Genomic DNA, 19776 nt, shown 5'->3' with positions numbered 1-19776 from the left:
GGGCCTGCAGAAAGCCTGGGGTAAGCAAACCATTTTCTGTAGTATATATAACTCAAAAGTTTTCTGAGCGCCTACTCTATGCCAGGTCCTGTGCTGGCTGTGGGGACTCCGTGGGGAGAATTCTGCTGCAGTTTAGTCTATGACCTACAGTAGGTTATCAGAACCCTGGGGGTGGTGGTTAATCTGTTGCATAGTTATTTGCTTCCTGCATAGAGTGAGTTCTGGACCTTGTCCTGAAGATTTTTGAGCTCTAGTTCAGAAAGGTGAGGTGCTGAGAAGGCCCCCAGAAATTCCCAGGGGAACACAAGACTTTCCTTCTTCTCTGGGGCTTTGGGAGACTGGGAAATGGCAGCTCTCATGAACAGCTTCCTGGGCACTATGGCTTTCATGCCCTTTGGCAGTGAGAACGCCAGTTGGGGTGAACCCATTACTGCCCATCCCGGTTGGGGAGGTGGGAGACTAAACAGGTAGTTAAGGTTTGGTCCTAGTCAGGCCCAGAACAGAGTACAGGCTTTTTGGAACCAGCCAAACCTGGGTTGGAAACCTGGCTTTGTCACTTATTAGCTGTGCAACTTGGACAAGTTAACCTTTTTGAGCTTCAGTTTTCTTATCTGAAGAATGTAGAGAACAGGATCTTCCTTGCTGAGACGTTATTACGATTAAACAAAATGTTAAATGTATAATATAGGGTACAAAGTGACATGCCCTAAAAGGGTCACTATCCTTCCTATCTTGCTGCCTTGTGTGTGGTGTGGTAAGCCCTAAGGCTGAGGAAAAGGGCTAGGTTGGGAAGGGACGCCTTTAGGCCTGGGACATGGGTTTCCATACTTGCCAGTGTGGTTGATGTGAGCAGCAATTGTCTGTAAAATGGGGCCATCAGTGCTGCACTCAGGTGCAGATTGGAGGATTTTATAAGATGATACATTTATAAAATTCTTGGCTCAGTGCCTGGCAATACTATGTGCTCAATAGATATGAGACATCATCCCTCTTAGCCTACATTTGCCTCCATGTTCAAAAGGAATGCTATCTTCTGGTTTAGAAAGATGAGATAAAGTCTACGGCCACACCACCCTGAACGCGCCCGATCTCGTCTGAGATATTAGGAGCAGTTCTGGCTTTTAGGCAAGTCACCCAAGGCTCACAGAATGCCATGGCTTTTAGGGCTCAGAAGTTTCTGCTGGGTGAACCAGTTTTTCCAGGAGACCAGTGTCCTATGGCGTGATGTTCTGGCACTCCTGGCTGCATTCCTGAGCAAATGGTCAGCTTGAGATACTTCTCATTCCCTTAAGGTGAAAGCATAAGAGGAAGAAAAGCTTTATTTTTTTGATGGGAGCAAAAATTGACCCCAGGTGTTATTCCCTGAGGGTTCCAGTGGGGCAAGAGAAAATAAAATCAACTTTTCCTGTTTAACCTCAGAGGAAAGAATGTAAAAAACTGCCTTCTTTGATAGGAATTTAACAAATCCAGTGCATGGGTGCTGAATGGTGAGTGTTAGTCCATGTAGGAAGCTCTGTCTGGTATCAAGGAGAGTTGGTTTGTTCTAAGCATTTAATGGAAGAACTAAAACCAAGGAGAGAGTGCTCAGTTTGAATCTCCACTCAGCACTTGACTTGCTGGGTGACCTTGTGCAAGTGACTTAAATTCTCTGAGCTTTATGCCAATTCTAAGTGGCTCGATGCTGACTTCTCCTTTAACTTGTTTTGTGCCTTATAAGATTCTTCTCTAGTTCAATCTTTCCTTTAAGTGCCTGCTCATTTCCTACCTCTTCCATATTTTTCTAGATGTCTGCAGCTGACATTAATCTCTGTCCTTGGTTTTCCTGTTAGCCTAGCCTGCTTTGTTGTGGAGTTATATTTGAAAGAAAGCCTTTATTGAGCATCTACTCTGGACCCAGACTTGTGCTCATTTAGTAAGTTTTGAGGTCCTATTGCTATTCTTCCTTTCTTCCCCTGCCCTGCTATCTTTGCCAGGGGTGAATTTTGCTTGGGCTACATGCACCAAAGTCATCTCTATAGTGATCAGTGCACTACCATGTGATAAGCATTACCATGGCTGTCAGGAAACCAGCAAGATAAGTAACAGTAGCTAAGAAGCCCCAGGGAGTGTGTTCCAGCCAGGAGACAGTGATTGCCACTCAACTGAGGCGGGGTGGGGGTGCCTGGGGAAAAAGGTGGACCCAGGAGGACCAGGGGAAATGGTTTTGGAGACGTTTTGTGTAACTGGTAGCACCGATGCTCAGATACCCAATAATCTAGAGCTACACATGCTTCTGTGTTATAGTAAGTTATACTCACATTAAAATGGACATAACTTTCAGGAGACTTGAAAGTGCACATTTTAATGCACTTTTGTGTCTAGAAAGTGAAAATGGGTTTGCATAACTCCTGGCAAGGAGAAACTCCAGTAAACCTCTGCCCACGTTTCCACCATTCATTCTCCTTCATTTCACTTATTACTCTTGAAGTTTCCTTCCATGTACAGGGAGCTCCATTATTCTAACTGCTGGCCTCCCTCTGCCTCTGATTTTATCAGATTGGTAGATCTGGGATGAATAAGCCAGTTGTGCTCAGATCCTGGACTTTCTCTGTCCCTGTGGGAGTCAACAAATGGGGAGGCCTGCCTGGGGCCAGTCTGCCATCATGAGAAGTGCCTGGGTCTGGGGTTTAAGTAGCAGGTACACTCAAGCTCTCTCACACTAAACTGCATCTCCTAACTTTGCCTTCACTGGCAATAAAGGTATGATTTTAGCTCCCTTCTAATATTTTAAAATTTTCTAATTTATTCAGAACCTGGGTGATTTATTGGGTCCCTTCAGAAACTCCAGTAAAACTTATGGATGAGGGAGGGCCCAGTCAGAGATACAGCTCCCCTCTCCATGGGCTACACAAGTGTACTGTCACCTTGGTTTAACCAGAAGGACCTACCTCAGTTTCACTAAGCCCTAAAGAAAATGATGTTCTGATGAGAAGCAGCAACTGAGCCATTAATTTGGGAATTTCCATTAGGCTACTGGGATTCTTGGTTTCTGACAGTTGGGGGTATGGTTATAGCTATGACCAACAATTCATTATCCTTCAGAGGATTTCCATTATCTACTCCAGATGTTTCTTCCCAGTCAACTTTGTTCTACCAGAATGGCACCGGGCCTTTACCTGCTTAGGCAAGTTATTCCCTCTGAGTTTTATATTTTCCATGTGTAGAATGAATATAATAGTGTATCCCTTCTACAGTTGTGAGGAGCAAGTGATGTAACATTGTTTAAAACACTTGAGATCTAAGTGATACTCAAGAAATCTTCATTAACTCATGAACTTTCCCAAAATAAAGGGTCTTAAATGATTTATCAATTACAAAACTAATCATTACTAATTTGGAAGGTGATACTGTAAAAGACCCCAAGAAACAAAAAAATCACTAGGAAATCAGTGTTCATTACTGGGAACCACAGATGCCTATACTCTCCCTTATTAAATGGTACAACCAAAAGGTGACTTTTTTTCCTGGTCCTGGTGGATGTGGATTGTCTCTAATTATGTGATGGTGACTGGAAGGCATTTGGCTATACATCTTTGGAGGTAAAAATTCCAATAAAACAACATGAAGAACCAATGAAACGACCAAACCCCTGATTCTTAGTCCCCAGAGCCTCATTCCCATGCGACATGGATGGCTCCTCTCCTCAGTACAGACCAGCCCCTTCCTGAGGGCTGCAGGCAAGGCTGTACCTGTAGTTGTGGAACCAGTTGATGACGGTGCTGGTTTTCAGGTTGAGCTGGGTGGCGAGGTCTTCGATGGTTTTTGGTGATGGGTATGGCTTTTGCTGATACGCTCGTTTCAGGGCTTCTTTTTCTTCTGGAGCCAGCACCACTCGGGGTTTCTTTAGCTGGTGCTGGGGCTGGGGGCTGGCGCCCTGGCTGTAGTCAGTGCCGACGGACGGGGGCTCGCAGGGCTGGCTGTCACTGACTGAGCTGTGCCGCCGCTTCATGTAGGCTGGGGAGGGAGGGAGAGACGTCAGACTGAAGTCAAGGCCCAGCTGTGAGATCAGCCCAAATCCCTGATCTCCACTAGCATGACACCACAGTGTCGCCTGTAGTGACCTTTGTGTAGAGAATCTCAGAACACTTGGACCAGGACCATTCCGTCACCTAGCAGAAGCTCACTGAGGACCTGCTCTGATGGAATGTGAGGTCCCCACGTGTCCCTGTACAACTTAACAGTTCAGTGGGGGATGCAGAGAAGTGTTCAGATGGATGCCCACGGTAGAAAACAATAGGGGAGAGGCCAGCAGGGGGGCTATAGAGGAGGCTTTGAGGGAGGGGGATTGAGGGAGGGTCTCTGAGGGAGGGAGGATGCTCAATTTGGCCTGGGGAGTCTTCCCAGAAGAGATGATGTTTAAACTGAACCTTGAAGGACAAGGACCAATTAACCAGAAAAAACAGGCAACAAGGTAGAAGATGGCAAGAGGCTGTTTAGAAAGTGGGAACAGTATGTGGAAAGCCAGAGACACAGAACAGCATGGTTAAAGCGTGCATGTGTGTGCATGCATGCGTGTGTATGTGTGCACATGTGCACAGAGTGGGGTCACAGTGGTAGGAGCTGTTGTTAGACACGAAGCTGGAGAGACAGGCAGAGCCAGGGCAGGACAAAAAGCAATGGAATAAATGAAAATATTTTATTAAAAGAGCTCAGGAGGAGGGTCTGGGCTAGAGAGAAGAATGTGGGAATCACTAGGATAGAAACTGGCTGAAGTCAGTGACAGACGGGAAGCCTGGAAAACCAGCACACAAGGGACGATCCCAGGGAGAAGCAGCCACAAAAGCTTCAGAGAGATGGGAAGAACACAGGGAACAATGTCATAGAAGGCATAAGTGAGTCTCAGGGAGCGGGTGGCCAAGAGAAAGAGTGACGAGGACCCAGGAAGTCCTTTGGATTCTAGTCGGAGACTGGGAGACCTAAGTGAATAGACCCAGGCTGCCGGCAGGCTGGAAGTGAATGGGAGGTGAAGAAGTGATGGTGAGTGTGATGCCTAACTGTAGAAGAAAAGCAAGAGACAGGATGGTTTCTAGAAGGGAAATCCTGGATGGTTTTAAAGATAAGAGCACTAGGTAGGTTGGTGGGTTTTCTGAGTGAGCATGAAAATCCCGCTGGATGGGGCAGGACGTGGGGTATGGAGGAAGGCAGTGACCCCAGGGCCTAAGTCTCAAGACAGAAAGTGACCAGGGGGCTGGTTGAAGATGAGGAGGGGTGGGGAAATGGCTGGAGCAGGGCACAGGGCTTGGGAAACATGTGGCTGGCCTGAGGGCTGGCCTAGAGGGACAGCAGAGTGCCTGAGGCTAGGGCAGAGGGCCCTAGAGGGACAGAAGGGCGCCTGAGGCCTGGGCTGGCAATCTGTCTTTGTGCTGGGGAGTGAGGTGTTCAGGGAGGCAGAGACAGGCTCGGAGTCTCAGCGTGTGGGGCCTACCACTCTAGCTGTGCTTGGGTGGACTGGTGAGCCAGGGCAGGAGAATGCTGGGTCTCAGGTTCTGGGGTGTTCTTAGTGCTGCACCTGCTCCTCTCTGCTGTGTGCCAGCAACTGCCAGTTGTGCTTCCAGTTAAACACCACTGACTTCTTTAGTAAATGAATCATTTATATGGATCTTTCTAGTGAGCTAGTTTGGAATATGGCCTGAAAATTCTTTAAAAGTTCTTTTAACTGATAGAAGATGAGAACGATTATTTCCTTCAAATGGCATGTCACTGAGCAGCAGTGTCATCAGCAATAGCTGCAGCTGACAGTTATCATTTAGTCCTGAAGAAACTGAAGCTCAGAGAGGTTAAATGATTCACTTGAGGTCACACAGCCAGTAAGTGACCGCACTGAGGTCTGATGTCAGTCTGCTGAGGGCAGTGCAGTCTGCCCTGCCAGATGGTGGCTAGTCCCCCTACGCCCGCCTACCCTTCGGGGCTGCAGCTGTGAACATGCACTGAGACAGTGTCTGTGGGAGCCACAGCAAGCTAAGGAGCGACAGCAGCAGCACTGACATTTGGGTCTCAAATGTCAAGGGAGAAGACTACTGATTGCCAGTATGCACCTAGCCACTAGGGCCAAGGCACTGGTGTGTGTGTGTATGTGTTTGTCCATCACGTGTATGTCCATGTGTTTGTGAAGAGGTTGGTTCAAGGGCTATCTCATGAAAGGAACAGAAAAATGCAGGGCAGACTATGGTAGAGAAGAAGGTTTATAAGAAATAAAGAAATAAAGACAGAAATAACAGATAAAGGATGAGAACTAACAGGAGAAGAAATAAAAGCTCTATGGGAGAGCAGGAAGCATAGTGTACACATGGACATACAGTCTGGATGACCTGTTGCTGCATTTTTAATCTAGGCTAGACTGGGAGGGGGAGGGACATAATTTATGTTATAGGAATACAGATTATTTTGAAAACTCTCATTTACTTAGCACTTATGTGTACAGTTGTTATACTAAGTATCTTCTTTCTACTCCTCCCAACCTGAAGAAGTTAGTATTACTATCCTCATTTTATAGATGAAATAACTTAGGTGAGGGAGTTATGTAACTGTCTGGCCATTTTATCATTAGAAGTAGACAACGATTGGGAAGGTAAGTCTTCACAGAAAACTAGCACAGCATCCTGAGAGGCCAGCAAGGAATGACTGTGCAGCACTTGCCATCGCCCTCCCGCTGGTGTGCAGGGTCACTGCAGAGATACTGGGCTGTGGGCACTGGTGACAACCTCTCTAGGGAGCAGCTCCCGGGAACACCCCCACTATAGGAGAGAAAGCAGTGCCTTCCCTTTGGGGACCTCGGCGGGAACAGTAACTCTTTTGTAACACAAGATGGCGCCCAGAGCCCATGTGGGGGGCAGAGTGGAGGCCTGGGAGATCCCTGAAGATGGATTTGGGGGACTGAGGTCCATTCTTCTGGCCAGGGATGAGAAATGCACCAGGGAGTGGTAAAGTCAGGACTGCATCTCTCCTGACCCCCAGGTGCTGGGGGCAGCAGTGCCACCAGGCTTAAAGGGGCAGGGCTGCCTCTTGACAGAGTGTAAGAAACGTTTAAAGTGCTTGGGTGAGTACTGATAATGGTGGACACTCAGCAGCGGATACACTGGGTTTATGACACTTTTGTTTATGTTTAAAATTTCCCATAACAAGAATGTGAAAAATCTTTTAGGGGATGATGTGGCACTAGGCCTCTGAAGCTTGCAGCACTGCCTGGAGTTGCCCAAGAGGCGTGGCCTGTGTCAGACTCACTGTCTACACACCCAAGGGCAGGCCAGGGCCCTTTGGAGCAGCTCTCAAGGGGTGGAAGGCCACCGCCTGGGTCCATGGCCAGTGGGCAGCAGCAGTGCCCTTGGATCCCTATGTGGCAGGCTCTCAGAACAAAGGCAGCGAATGTATACTTAAGAATGCCAGCTCTCTAGCTTGAGCAAGAGTGAGACCCCCGTCTCTACTATAAATAGAAAAGAAATTAATTGGCCAACTAATATATATAGAAAAAATTAGCCGGGCATGGTGGCGCATGCCTGTAGTCCCAGCTACTCGGGAGGCTGAGGCAGGAGGATCACTTGAGCCCAGGAGTTTGAGGTTGCTGTGAGCTAGGCTGACACCATGGCACTCACTCTAGTCTGGGCAACAAAGTGAGACTCTGTCTCAAAAAAAAAAAAAAAAAAAAAAAAAAGAATGCCAGCTCTGAAGCCAGATAGCCCTGAGTTCTGCTCCCTACTTATACCAGCTGTTGGAATCAGGGAGGTTCCATGAGTGCCTGAACCTCACCGTTACCAGATAAGGACACTGACATGGGGATACAGTTGGGTGCACTGAGTGGTCTCAGTACAGTGCCCAGAAAATGGAAGTCTCCATTACTGCATAAGGGCCCAGGCCCACAGGTTCCTGGAGGATATGTCAGAGACTCTTGCTCCTTCTCCACTTCTTTTCCAGCTGGGTGAGAACAGTGATGGTCAGTTGGAACCTCCTGGTGACCGGAGAGGACTGGCTCAGCTGCTCTGTGGGTGGAGCCAGGCTGAGCCGCCCAAGTGCTTATGGGACGCCTTAGTTAAGGGCCTCTGCTTTCACTGATCAAAGGAGGTGGTCACAGCTTCTTAGGGTTGGGCTAGCAGCTGTGTCCAGTCTCCAAACCTAAGGGATTCAGTTCAGCTGCCCAGTGAGCTCATAGCACTGCAGGTGACCCAAGGTCTGTGGGCCCCCGAGGGGCAGACTCCCTGAGGAGGACCAACACTGGGAACTGCAAACATGAGGCAAAGCGAACTCGACTTTCCACCACCTAGGTACTGCCCCTTTGGGTTTTTTCCTGTGTTGCATCTTACAGGCTGCAAGATAGATGCTAATCAAGATTCAAGATGGCATTTGGATGCATTTGGAGTTATTCCTCTGGTGAGGCTATAACCCTAGAGGCTAGCAAACAACAGCAAGAGAGAGATCTGTTCTGGCAGGTATTTGCTCTGCCACTTTCCATGCTGGGTGACCTTGGTGGAGGCACCTAACCTCTCTGAACCTAAGTTTCCTGATCTACAAAATGCATTTCTTAATTCTCTAATTAAGAGAGATATATCTAATTCTCTAATTAAGAGAGCTATATCTCTAGTAAGATAACACATGAGAGCCTCTAGCACATAGTGCATATGCAGTAAATGTCATAATACCCCACCCAGTCACCCACAAGGCAAAAGATAGTAACCAAATGAACCAATACCCAGTGCTGTGCTGTATTCTCTTTGGTTAAAAACACTCCCAATGCTAAAAGAAAATCTTTAGATTCAGGCTGCAGGAAGGAAAAAGTCACAGATCTTCCCAGTCCTCTTAGGTACTCATTAGCTGATGATTGTCAAAACCTCTTTTGTCCTGTCTTACTGTCCTTGGTCATGGGTCAGTCCCTCCTCAGCTGTGTGTGAAGGATTGAAAAGAAACAGCCCGTTTGTAAATGAGAAAGCAGTTTGTGGGGCAGAGTGGGGAGAAGGTACCTTTCTTCTCCATCCGTTTCATGTCCATCAGCTTCTCCACATTGTTGGGGTCATTCAGCCATAGCTGCATCCGGACAAAGGGCTCCCGTCCCTTCAGACTGAGCTTATGCCAGGGCTTCGGGCGGGCAAGGAGGTCAGAGACAGAGCCTTGAGTGAGCCCTAAGATGGTCTCCCCAAATAAGCGCTGACCTAGAGAGAAAACAGAATGGGGATAGGGTGTCACCAAGAGCCAGGGATCTGAGACAAGACTGTCAAGATTAACACCTGTAATCCTAGCACTCTGGGAGGCCGAGGTGGGAGGATGGCTCGAGCTCAGGAGTTTGAGACCAGCCTGAGCAAGAGTGAGACCCCGTCTCTTCTATAAATAGAAAGAAATTAGTCACACAACTAAAAATAGAAAAAATTAGCTGGGCACAGTGCTGCGTGCCTGTAACCCCAGCTACCTGGGAGGCTGAGGCAGGAGGATCGCTTGAGCCCAGGAGTTTGAGGTTGCTGTGAGCTAGGCTGACGCCATGGCATTCTAGCCCAGGCAAAAGAGTGAGACTCTCTCTCAAAGGAAAAAAAAAAAAAAAAAAAGTCAAAGTTAAAATCAGACACAGGAGTTTAAAGGCCCAGAGTCAGGCTAGCTGGGTCCTGGCTTAGAGCAAGCACTTTGCAGAAACAGTCCCTCAACCAGACTTCTACCAAACTCCACTGGCAAGGGAGTTGGTACTGCTCTTTCATGCTGCTTATACACAACAAATGATGTGAGACCTGGATATACTTGTAGCATATCTCAGAGGCAGTAAAATCCCTAAACCCAAGCTCAGGAGGCCAAGTAGCAACAGGAGACCTTTCTTGTACAACCTCAAACCAGGGGGCTGTCTGCATCTCCTTTCACAATTAGCAAGGTCATCAGGTCTTGCTGAGAAAACAGGGCACTTGACCCAGGGGCACAGCAGGGAAGAGGAGGAGAGGGCTCCTCCGCTCTGTGTGTTTGAAAGGCAGGCCGCTGCCAATTCGAGTGCTGCAAGCTTCAGAGGCCTGGTGCCACATCACCCCCCAAAAGATTTTTCATCTGCTCCTGCAGTCTAAGCTGCCTTTGCTAAATGTGGCTCAAAGTGGATCAAAACCCCTTCCCTGATAAGCTTTTCTTCTCCTAGGCAGGGGTGGGCAGCCGGCTTCACAGGCTGACCAGAGGGCATTTCGCTCTGGAGAGCACAGCGGCATTAAGTTGGCCATGTTTGTCAGGGGCTTAAAAAGAAAGGTTTACTTCCCTGAGAGCCATTCAGCTGCCAGTTAAGAGGGCCACTACTTTTAAAGATACAAATTAGAATCAGTCATAACCTGACTGACCTGACGGGAGAACTAGCAAGAATAAGCAGGACTTAACTAGGTGGAAATAGAGGTTGGGATCAGAGAAGCCAGTGTTTGGTCCCATAAAGCGCACAGAACAGGAAAACCCAGGGCAGGGAGCAGCTCTCCCCCTCAGAGGCAGGGGGACCGGTGGACTGGCCTGTTTCTTGGCGCATGTGCTCCATTGGTGACAAGGAAACACCCCACCTGTGTTCCCAGGGAAGCTGTAGAAGGCCATGACATAACTGGCTTGTAAAAAGCAGCCATCCATGTAAAAGTTTACTGTTTATAAAGCTTCAGATTGGAGAAATTAATTTTTTTGGTATCAGTCGTTTTAACTTAAAGATACATTTACCGATTTTGTAAACCTGTGGTTTCCCTGCTTTCCAAACTCTTAGGTTAGCCTATAAATGACCCAAGTCCTTACTAGTTTTCTGTTGTGGTTGTTTTGAATAAATTTTACTTAATTCCAACCTGGCAAACTTATCTTTTTTTACTTCAAGGAGCTCCTTATGCTCAGGAAAGCAACATATATGAACAGCTAGTTACTATCACTTGCCACAATCCCAGCTGTATGGGGGGAAAAATCAAGTGATTATTATTGGAAATTTATGTATATTACTAGCTGTGGCTCTCAATTGTTTTTCGGTTACAGACCTATTTGAGAACCTGAAGAAAGCTACAGACCCTCAACCAGCAAAACCATCAACTAAACAACAGTGGAGACATGCACGGTAAAGCCAAGGATGCGATTTCATTGTTCATAATCTCTTAAACTGCAATCTTGCAACTTATCAGTGTTTAAAATGAGAATTTTCTTTGGCTGATTTTCAACATTTACATGAAATGGCACTTGCTATAATGGAGTGGGCAGCAATAATGTATCCGGCCTGCTTCCTTGGACTTGTGACAAGACTGTAAAGTAGGGATGCCTCAAGTCTAGGAATCCCTGCACATGTCAATAATTGATGAACATATGGTACTTAGCCGTTTTTAAAAATCAACAGCCACATTTTTATGAATTAACTTTGTTACAAATGTTCTCAGTTGGTATTACTTTTTCTCTTATTCTGTTTTGCACAATGCATTGTCCACAGAGTGAGTTAGAAGGCCTCAACTGGACAAGTTGGTCTAACCCGAAGGGTGTCAGGTCACTGGCAAACTTTACTGGAACTCAGCTGCTCCCTTCTCTTCTCATCTCTGGGAGAAACAAGACACACAAGGCCCCCCTGAAGGTGATGGACAAATCCCAGCCACTCTCTGGGGTTGTCTTAGCATGCACTGCAGAGAAGCCTGCTGCTTCTTTCCCTGACTTTCATACCTGGGAGATAAGAAGGACACAGGGGTTTGGGGAGTGGCTGCTTCCATTCTCTATGTGCTTAAACCAGGAGAACCCTGCCTGGTCAATTCCACAGCACAGGAGCACAGTGGTTTAAAATGCTAAAATGCCCCTAATATTCTTACAGCCACAGCTACTGACCAGCAGTGACACAGCCCTCAGAGAGCCACCTTAGGTCTGACGCACAGGGGCAGGGGTGATGAACTTGGTTTTCGAGGGCTGCCCAACCCATTGGAGGGGAAGCAGAATGGAAGTGGCTTTTTGGGGCAGTGGGACAGCAACAATAATAGACTATATTTAGCTGCCAGGCACAGTGCTGGGAATTGCTGCTACCCACGACCCTAAGGCAGCATTTCTGATCTAGTTTGGCTGAGGGGATCAGAGTAGAAAGTGGCTTGCTTGGCATCATAGACAAAGGCTCTCACACTGAGCCATCCAGATGCTGTTGGGCTGATGTTGATTTTGCCCAGCTCTGGTGCCTACCAAGGATCTGGGACTCTCTTGGGCATGTCTCAATAAAGACAGTGTGAGGGGCTTGCCCGAGTCTGCCCTGACCTGCATGCACATCTTCCAAGGGGACTCAGTGGGGGCCAAGAGGGGGAGGAGCAGGGGGTGACCTCAGAATCACAGCACCCTTATGGGCACCTCAGTGTTCGCAGCTATGGAACATCTCGTGTTCTTAGCAGCAACTTATGAAAGTTTAAACCCTTGGGCTGCCTCAGCCTAAGGCCTTTGCCTGCTGTTCCTGAGAACTCAAACAGGGAGCACCTTGCTGCCTTCTGACTTGGCATTTGAGACAAGCACCTACCGAGGTTGTTGTCTGTCAGCACCTCCTTGACCCTCTTGGTTATGCCGTAGGTGTCCAGCTCTGGAGACATGGCTACCAGTTCTTGAATGCTGAGGGCTGAGTGTCCCGAGAGAGGCAGTGGGGTTGCGGGCTGGGAGTCCGGTGCTGGCGGGTCGCTGGGTTCTGGAGGCTTCCCATCCTTACTGGTGTCGATGGGCGGACAGGGCTGCTGGACCAGCTCAGTCAGACTCTTCACTGACTCGCTGGAACTCATCGGGGACTCGGGGGCAGGGCTGCAGCTGGCGGAGGTCTTTGGAGTGCTTTCTGTAATTAAAGCACACGAAAAACCGTGCCTGAAAATAGTTGTCTTGCACCATATACATCGACTCTCCTTATCTAGGAAATACTAATTAAATGCTCTGTACGAGGAGTGTACAGTATGGCATTCTATGGATCTTAATGAATTGTTCCATAGTTTTTGACTGAGAGTAACCTCTAATTTTCTGTATTAAAACACAAAAATAACATCAATAGAAGAAAAACTAGGGGTTTAAATGAGAGGTTTATGAAGGCTTAATATAAGGGCATTCTGCTAAAAAATATCTGTCATATTAATCATGTGTTATCACTGTCATGATTTCTAATGAAACGCTGTAATTCTCTAATTCAGGAGTACCTTGGCTAGATTATAACTTACAAGGTTATTTTGTCCATATTTTCCAGAACAAAAAGAATAGACAGGTTATTTTAAACAAAGAGCTGCCCATGATGTGTGGTCACTACAGTTAGGAAGATTCTTAATTAAAGGGAAACCTAAGGCCTCAGCTGCTGGCCCCGTGGTGGCTCAGGGCTGGGTCTCAGGATCCCAGGTTGGTTTTTACTGTGACTCCCAGGGGGCTTCACAGTACCCAACTCTAGAGGAAGATGAAGGGAGCCAAACAGAGGCAGAGCACCTGCTCTACTCTTCGGCTCATCCATTTAGAGTTCTGCACTGAACTGCTTGCTTCTGAAAACCAAGCTTTTTGTTTGTCTATACCATAACCAACACCAGAAGCAATTGGGTCAATGTGGACAAACGGGTCCACATTTTTTTTCTTAAGAAGGGCCTCTGCCTGGCTGGTGTCACTGCAGGTCCCCAGTGGGAAATGCCACCCTGTGCTCCCTTCCTGAGTCCCTTCTGGCCTCTCTGCTAGCAGCACCCATACAACCTGACAAGATAGGCTTGATTCCAGTTTGGGGACATCTATAATAAAAACTTTGGCCATTTTCAAATGTCTAAATACAGAGAAAGACTGTCCAGGAGGAAAATGTGAAGTGACTTAGCACCAAGGTCCTACCCACAAGGCAAAATCTGCCTTTGGTCCAGCTCAGTGTCTTGGCACAATCTCTCCCCCCAATCCCACCGAGGCCGACATATGGTAAGACCCCGCAGTGCCATGTCATGCATGTCACAGAGGGCAGGGTAGGGTCTTCCTCTTGCTGCTTCTCCATAGAAGGGGTCACTCAGTCAATGTCAGCACATGTAGCAGGTACCCTAAAATACTTGGTACCTGACTATAAAGGAAATGTAACACCCAGTAGGAACTTAATTTCAATTTACCATGTTAACATTTTATATCTAGGATAACAATCTATTGACAACATATTCCAAATACAAGGAGTATCTTGTATTAATACCCAGAAAGAACAAAATCCCAAATAAAATAACGGCACTTTAAGTGATAAACCTGTTTATTGTCCTGAACTGGTACAAAGTTCCACCATCACATAAAGCTGTGTCCTCAACCTAGGAAATCAGGTTAAAAAAAAACAACAAAAAAACTCAAACTGGTTTGTGAAAGATGTAAAAGACATAGACATAAAAGGCAGAAGTGGTCTATATAAATCTTTAAGGCAATACAAATCCTACAAATCGGATTTCTTCTCTCTGCTCACCCCCAGGTCACCATACAACTGGATATAAAACCCAGCAAATGTTATTTTTGTATCTGAAGCAGCAAAAGGATTGTACTGTAAATTCGCCCTGATTCACCCATGCGAGGGACCAATTTGGCAGATCATCCATCTTGCTCACTGTATACTGTCAAGGATGGCATGAATTCCCCACATGATAAACAGATTCCTTCTCAGGTTTGTGTCCTTTAACCCACAGCAAGGTCAAAATCATGGCTGCCTGGCTAATAAACCACACGGCACCGGCTGCTGTAACGCCTCCCTGTTTTGTTCTGGGTGTCAGTGGAGGCAGATCTCGCCCAGGATCTGAGTGGCTGTGTAGTTCTTTCCTGCAGGCATTCTCCATGAGCCACTCACATGTATTTTCGCCATGATGAACCCCTGTGAGAACTAAACAGGCGCTCACCACCCATCGCCAGTGTCCCTCTGTGTTCCCGACCCTGACTACAGACAAAAGCAGAACCCCTGAGAGCAAAACCCTTGTCTGGGCCCTGAAACATACAGGCGTGTGGAAGTGACACACTGCAGCTAGTTGCTGGAGCTGCCTCGTTTCTGCTTCTCCACTCTCAGCTCCACTCTCCATTTCTGAGTCTGAAATGCAGAGAGCGTCTGGAAGCTGAGCACTCTTCCTGGAGACGGTTTCCTTACCAGCAGACACACATGCACAGATAGATGTGCCTGTGGTCTCAGGTCTCAGAAAGCAGGATCAGGCCCATGTTTTTGGACAGGCACAGACAGACGCAACAGTAAATGGGACCTGGTGGAGACACCATGAATCCTCACGCTCAGAACACCATGTTGGAAAGAAAGTCATTCTTTAGACAGCTATTTCCCGGAAGCACCACAGCCCCAGTGGCAGGGCCAGCATGACAAAACCAAACCTGTTAGCACAACAGCCCTGTTGGGGTGGCCAGGGTGGAGGGACCATCAGTGCAGGGGGAACAGTTGGTTGCAGATATGGCTCATCATCTTGACAGAACAAGAAAGTGGTCAACAGAGATGAAACATTGCTTTTTCTTTTCCAAAAATTAGCAAATGGAGCTCTCTGATTAAAATAATAGTTCAAAGAATAAGGCTTTGCTCCCTTCTATGTAATTAAAAATAATTTAAAAAAAGAAGTCCTGAGCATGGCATGAAGGTACTGAACTTGGGGACAGGGGCTCGCTCTACTAGCCAGCTGTGTTAACTTGAATATGACTCCTGACTTCTTCAAACACCCTGGTGACCTCATCTGAAAACTGCAGACAGGGTTGTTGTAAGGAAGCAAGCTGCCACATAGTTGGTGCTAAGTAAACACAATCTGAATTTTATGTTTTTTTTTTTCCTTTTAAAGAGTAGTTACTAAATTGTATTGAAATGTGTGTTTCTCTGAAGGCCTACATGCAACGTACACCTTGGGACTGACGGCTCGCTCTTCTACAGTGCTCAGCACGTGATGGAGACACCAGTGTGACTCAAAGGGCTGCATCCTGTGTGATGCGTTTGGATGACATTCCAGAAAAGGTAAAACTATAGGGACAGAAAACAGACCAGGGGATTCCAAGGGGGAAGGGCAGACGTGACTAAGAAGGGAAATGAGGGAACATTTGGGAGATGATGGAATTATTCTATATCTGGACTGGGAAGACTCATAGAACAGTTCTGAGTGAAGAGTGAATTTTACTACATATAAATTATACCTTTTATAGTAAAAACTTAGGAAAAAAGTGCTAGTGGAAAGAATGAATGAAGGCCATGTCATTAGGCCACTGGGAACATGGCACAGAACAGATCAGAGGTGGCCCTGCCCGCTGGAGCTTGCAGCTAGCAGGGAAGACAGCTATGAAACAGCAAATACCTACAGGCTGATGGATATTCTGGTGGGAGACAGACAGGGGTACACAGCAGGGGTGCAGGGACATTTCAGGCATGAACAGGAATTAGCCAGGTAAGTTAGGAGTGGGAATGGTGAGAGGGAGGTAGATTGTTCCAGATGTTTTTGAGGTTATCAAACCTGGGGTAGCTGGTGGGTTTGATGCATGAATGGAACTCAGTGTAGTGAGAGAGACCCCAGTGGCTGGGTGGTGCAGGGCCTTGGAATTGGCCATGTCTGGTGTCTGTTTTAATCCCAATGCAGTGGGATCCAGGGAAAGGTCTGCTCCACGACGGGGCTCCCCTGCACCTAGCATTGCTTCTCTTTTGCAGACTCCAAGTGGGCACTGAGGGTTTACTGAGGCCTTGTCTGAAATAGCAAAAAACTGGAAATAGTGTCCATCACTAGGAGACTAGGTATCTAAACTGTGGCATGCTCATATGGTACGCTGTTATGCTACAAACAGCAGTGAGAATGTAAGAACTGGAGCCACATGTGTCCACATCAGAGGCCTAATGAAGAGTCCCCAAAGCAAGATGCAGACCAGAAACAGAGCATGACATTTGCATAACGCGTGAAAGCTTGCACATACTACACACGGCGCGTGGGTACTCAGGTAAGTAGTGAGGATATGTCACTATGCACAGGAATGATAAAAAGCAAATCCAAGGTAGGCAGTCTACTCCTAGGAGGAATAAAAATTAAGGAGAGGGCTTCAACTCTATCTTTAATGTCTTACTTCTTTTAAAGATATAGGTTTAAATTATGACCAAAAGTTAAGGCTAAAGTTGGGTGATGGGTAGGTGGGTGTTTACTACATTATTCGAGAGTTTCTTTATGTTTGGAATATTGTTGACCTAATATTAAAAAGTAAGAAAGTAAGTAAGTTCACTATTGATTATGCACAGAGAAGGAACTTGAGAACACACAGTAAGGCGGTGAGAGCTGGAGGGCTGGAAGAGTGGGAGGCAAGTGTGGAGAGAGATGCAGGTTTGAGAGCAGTTTAGGAGATGGAGGGGCAGGTGACAGCAGGGCATCGTGGGGGGAGAAAGAAGACCATGGGAAGAAAGCCCACCACATCACCATTCATAAGAACAGCCACTCCTAGGCTGACATTCATCGTCCGCTTACTATGTGCAGGCACCGTGTGAAGGTATATAGGAGGAACAGATTCAACCCTCACAGCCACCTCCCAATATGAAGTAGACAATAGTCACTTCCCTCATTTGACAGAAGATACGGTGCGACTAGCTGGATGGTCCATTTCTAGATAGGCCCCCGTACAGTCAGTGGTGCCCGCACCCTGCAGCCTGCGTGTCTGCTGGAGGTGGGAGTGACTGGGCCTGCCTTCCAGGGCATGGCTTCTCTACTATCCACCTGTCAGCACATAAATCTCAAAAACATAACCACAAGGCACAAAAGAGCCAATCCCCTCGTGGGATTAGGGAAGGGAACCAGAACACATTTCATACCAAGTATGAATGGGGCAGTGTGCTGAGGGCGTTTACACATGGTTTCATTCACTCCTAATAGCCCTGCAGTGGAAACATACCCCCACATTCTCCAGCAAGGAAACTGAGGCTCAGACAGACAACTTGGCTTGGCCGAAATCACATGGATGGAACACAGATCGAAAGCAGGTCAGGAGTGAAAGCCTCGATGCTTCTATCTGTCCTGCCACCTGCCCACACCCACAGGGGTTCTGGATCACAGCCTGCCTTCATTCATTCACTCATACATTTTTAAAGCACCAACTCTGTCATGTACTCTGGTAGGCCTTGGGGATAAGGGAGAAATTAGATAAAACCTTGCTTTCAAGGAGTCTGTGGCTTACAGGACTGAGACAATTGAAAACGGGTAATTTGCATATTTGAAAAGCCCCTACCCAGTCCCATCCATCCAGTTTTGACAGCAATAGTAAGGTGTTACATTTAAAAAGTGATCTATGTGAATTAATTTTTTGCAAGGCGTTGAATCTTGCAGAAGTGAGCTTGGTTAGTAAGCTACAGAAAGCAGAGACAGTGACTTAAGGCCCTCTGAGATACAGAAGGCATTCAGGAACTATAAAAGGATTATGAAAAATATTATATTCCAAAAACAGCAGGCAAACAACAGCTGCCTTAAGTTTTCAATAGAAGCCAATTGGAAACACGCACCCGCCATAATTTTCAGAGACAAATCTCTCTGCAGTTTATCTGATCCACTGTTTAAATTTCCATACCCAGCTCTCTATCTGCAGTAATAATAACCCAAATTCCATTTAGTGTTCATTTGAGCAGTCAGGATAAAGTCATTTCTTATTATCTCCCCACTGTGTAAAAAACAGCTTGAAGGTAGGAAGTCAGCAAGCATTTTCACCAAAAAGTAATTATTGTAAGTGACATTTTTACTGCTGGCATGCCATAAGGCGAACTGTACGTTCAGAAGGACAAGTTGCTGAAACAAAATGACAGGGTACTCCGTGACATTCTGACAAGAACCCAAACATTATTTAACTGGCGGCTGGTCTGATGCACCACTTTTCATTATGTCCATAGTTTAGGCTTTGAGCCCATGCCAAGCCAGGAAATTCCAAGTGCCTATAAAGACAGACGGGTATGGAAAGGCGGGAGAAAGGAAGAAGGTTAGCAGGGAGAAGGGGGTGGTTGTGGCCTGGCACATTTAAGTGTGAATGAGTGAGGACGCCTGGGGGAGGGATGTGGTCTTGGCGCAGTGGTGAGCGGCGCAGGGTGCGAGGACGGGTGGCAAGCTCTGGGGCGCATGGGGCAGGCATCCTAGGTCCAGCAGGAGCCCTAGTGGCCCACCCAGAAGGACCCTGCCTAACCTGAGGGCCTTTCCAGCCTAAGCCACTGACAGCTTCAGAAACTACAACACAGTGACCCCAACAGTCCAGAATGTTTCTCAGCCGAGTTCAGATGGACAGATCCTGATGTGGACACCAAACCTGCCCTAAACATGGGGACTCACTCGAGTGCTCACCTTGTGCTCTGAAGAGACCTGCCACCTAGCGGTTATGGCCAGAGAGTCTGTTTAGATAGAATGAGCTTCTGTGCATCAAAGGTGAACAGCAATGCTAATCTGACCTCATGTATCTTAATCACACGTTGGCGAGGCCTGTGCCACACAGTAACACGAGGCCCGCTTGCATGACCAGCTCTGAAATTTCTGACCAAGTCCTTCCTCAGTGGTGGTGGTGCCGATGGGCTTGTCGGTTCCCAAGCCTTGGCTCTGACCTGAGCAGCAGGTACTCACAGCCCTTGTCGGAGCTCTACCATATTCCACTAGTCACCTGTCACCCGTAGACACGGCCAATATAATGTGGAGTTTTCTTGAGTACGTATGAGTGGTATTTAATATTTTGACCAATTAGCAGGAGCATGACAGAAAGCATGTAGCTACTTTATTTATTTAATAAGATGTCACAGAGACACTCAGGAGCTTCCCATACCCCCTTACAGTACTGTTTTCCTACTGAGAAGGAAATGAGCGCAAGCCAGCAACATAGTGAGGAATGTCAGAGACG

The 19776-nt window shown here is 47.1% G+C and overlaps 1 protein-coding gene across 11 annotated transcripts in view; it reads right to left on the bottom strand.

Annotated features, from left to right (window-relative positions):
• CUX1 (cut like homeobox 1) overlaps positions 1–19776 on the bottom strand; it is a 362228-nt gene that overhangs the window by 29341 nt on the left and 313111 nt on the right. For 7 of the 11 annotated variants that reach the window (XM_012758889.3, XM_012758893.3, XM_012758886.3 and 4 more), the window contains 3 exons: positions 12470–12772; positions 8988–9176; positions 3729–3993 (listed from right to left, as the gene is read on the bottom strand). The exons of the other annotated variants lie outside the window; for them this stretch is intronic. In XM_012758889.3, coding sequence (XP_012614343.1) covers positions 3729–3993; positions 8988–9176; positions 12470–12772 — 757 coding nt within the window. The remainder of the gene's footprint in view (positions 1–3728; positions 3994–8987; positions 9177–12469; positions 12773–19776) is intronic. 11 annotated transcript variants of the gene reach the window in all.

This window comes from Microcebus murinus, chromosome 19, assembly GCF_040939455.1.
Source record: "Microcebus murinus isolate Inina chromosome 19, M.murinus_Inina_mat1.0, whole genome shotgun sequence".
Taxonomy (NCBI): Eukaryota; Metazoa; Chordata; class Mammalia; order Primates; family Cheirogaleidae; genus Microcebus; species Microcebus murinus.
This window is presented reverse-complemented; position numbering and strand designations above follow the sequence as displayed.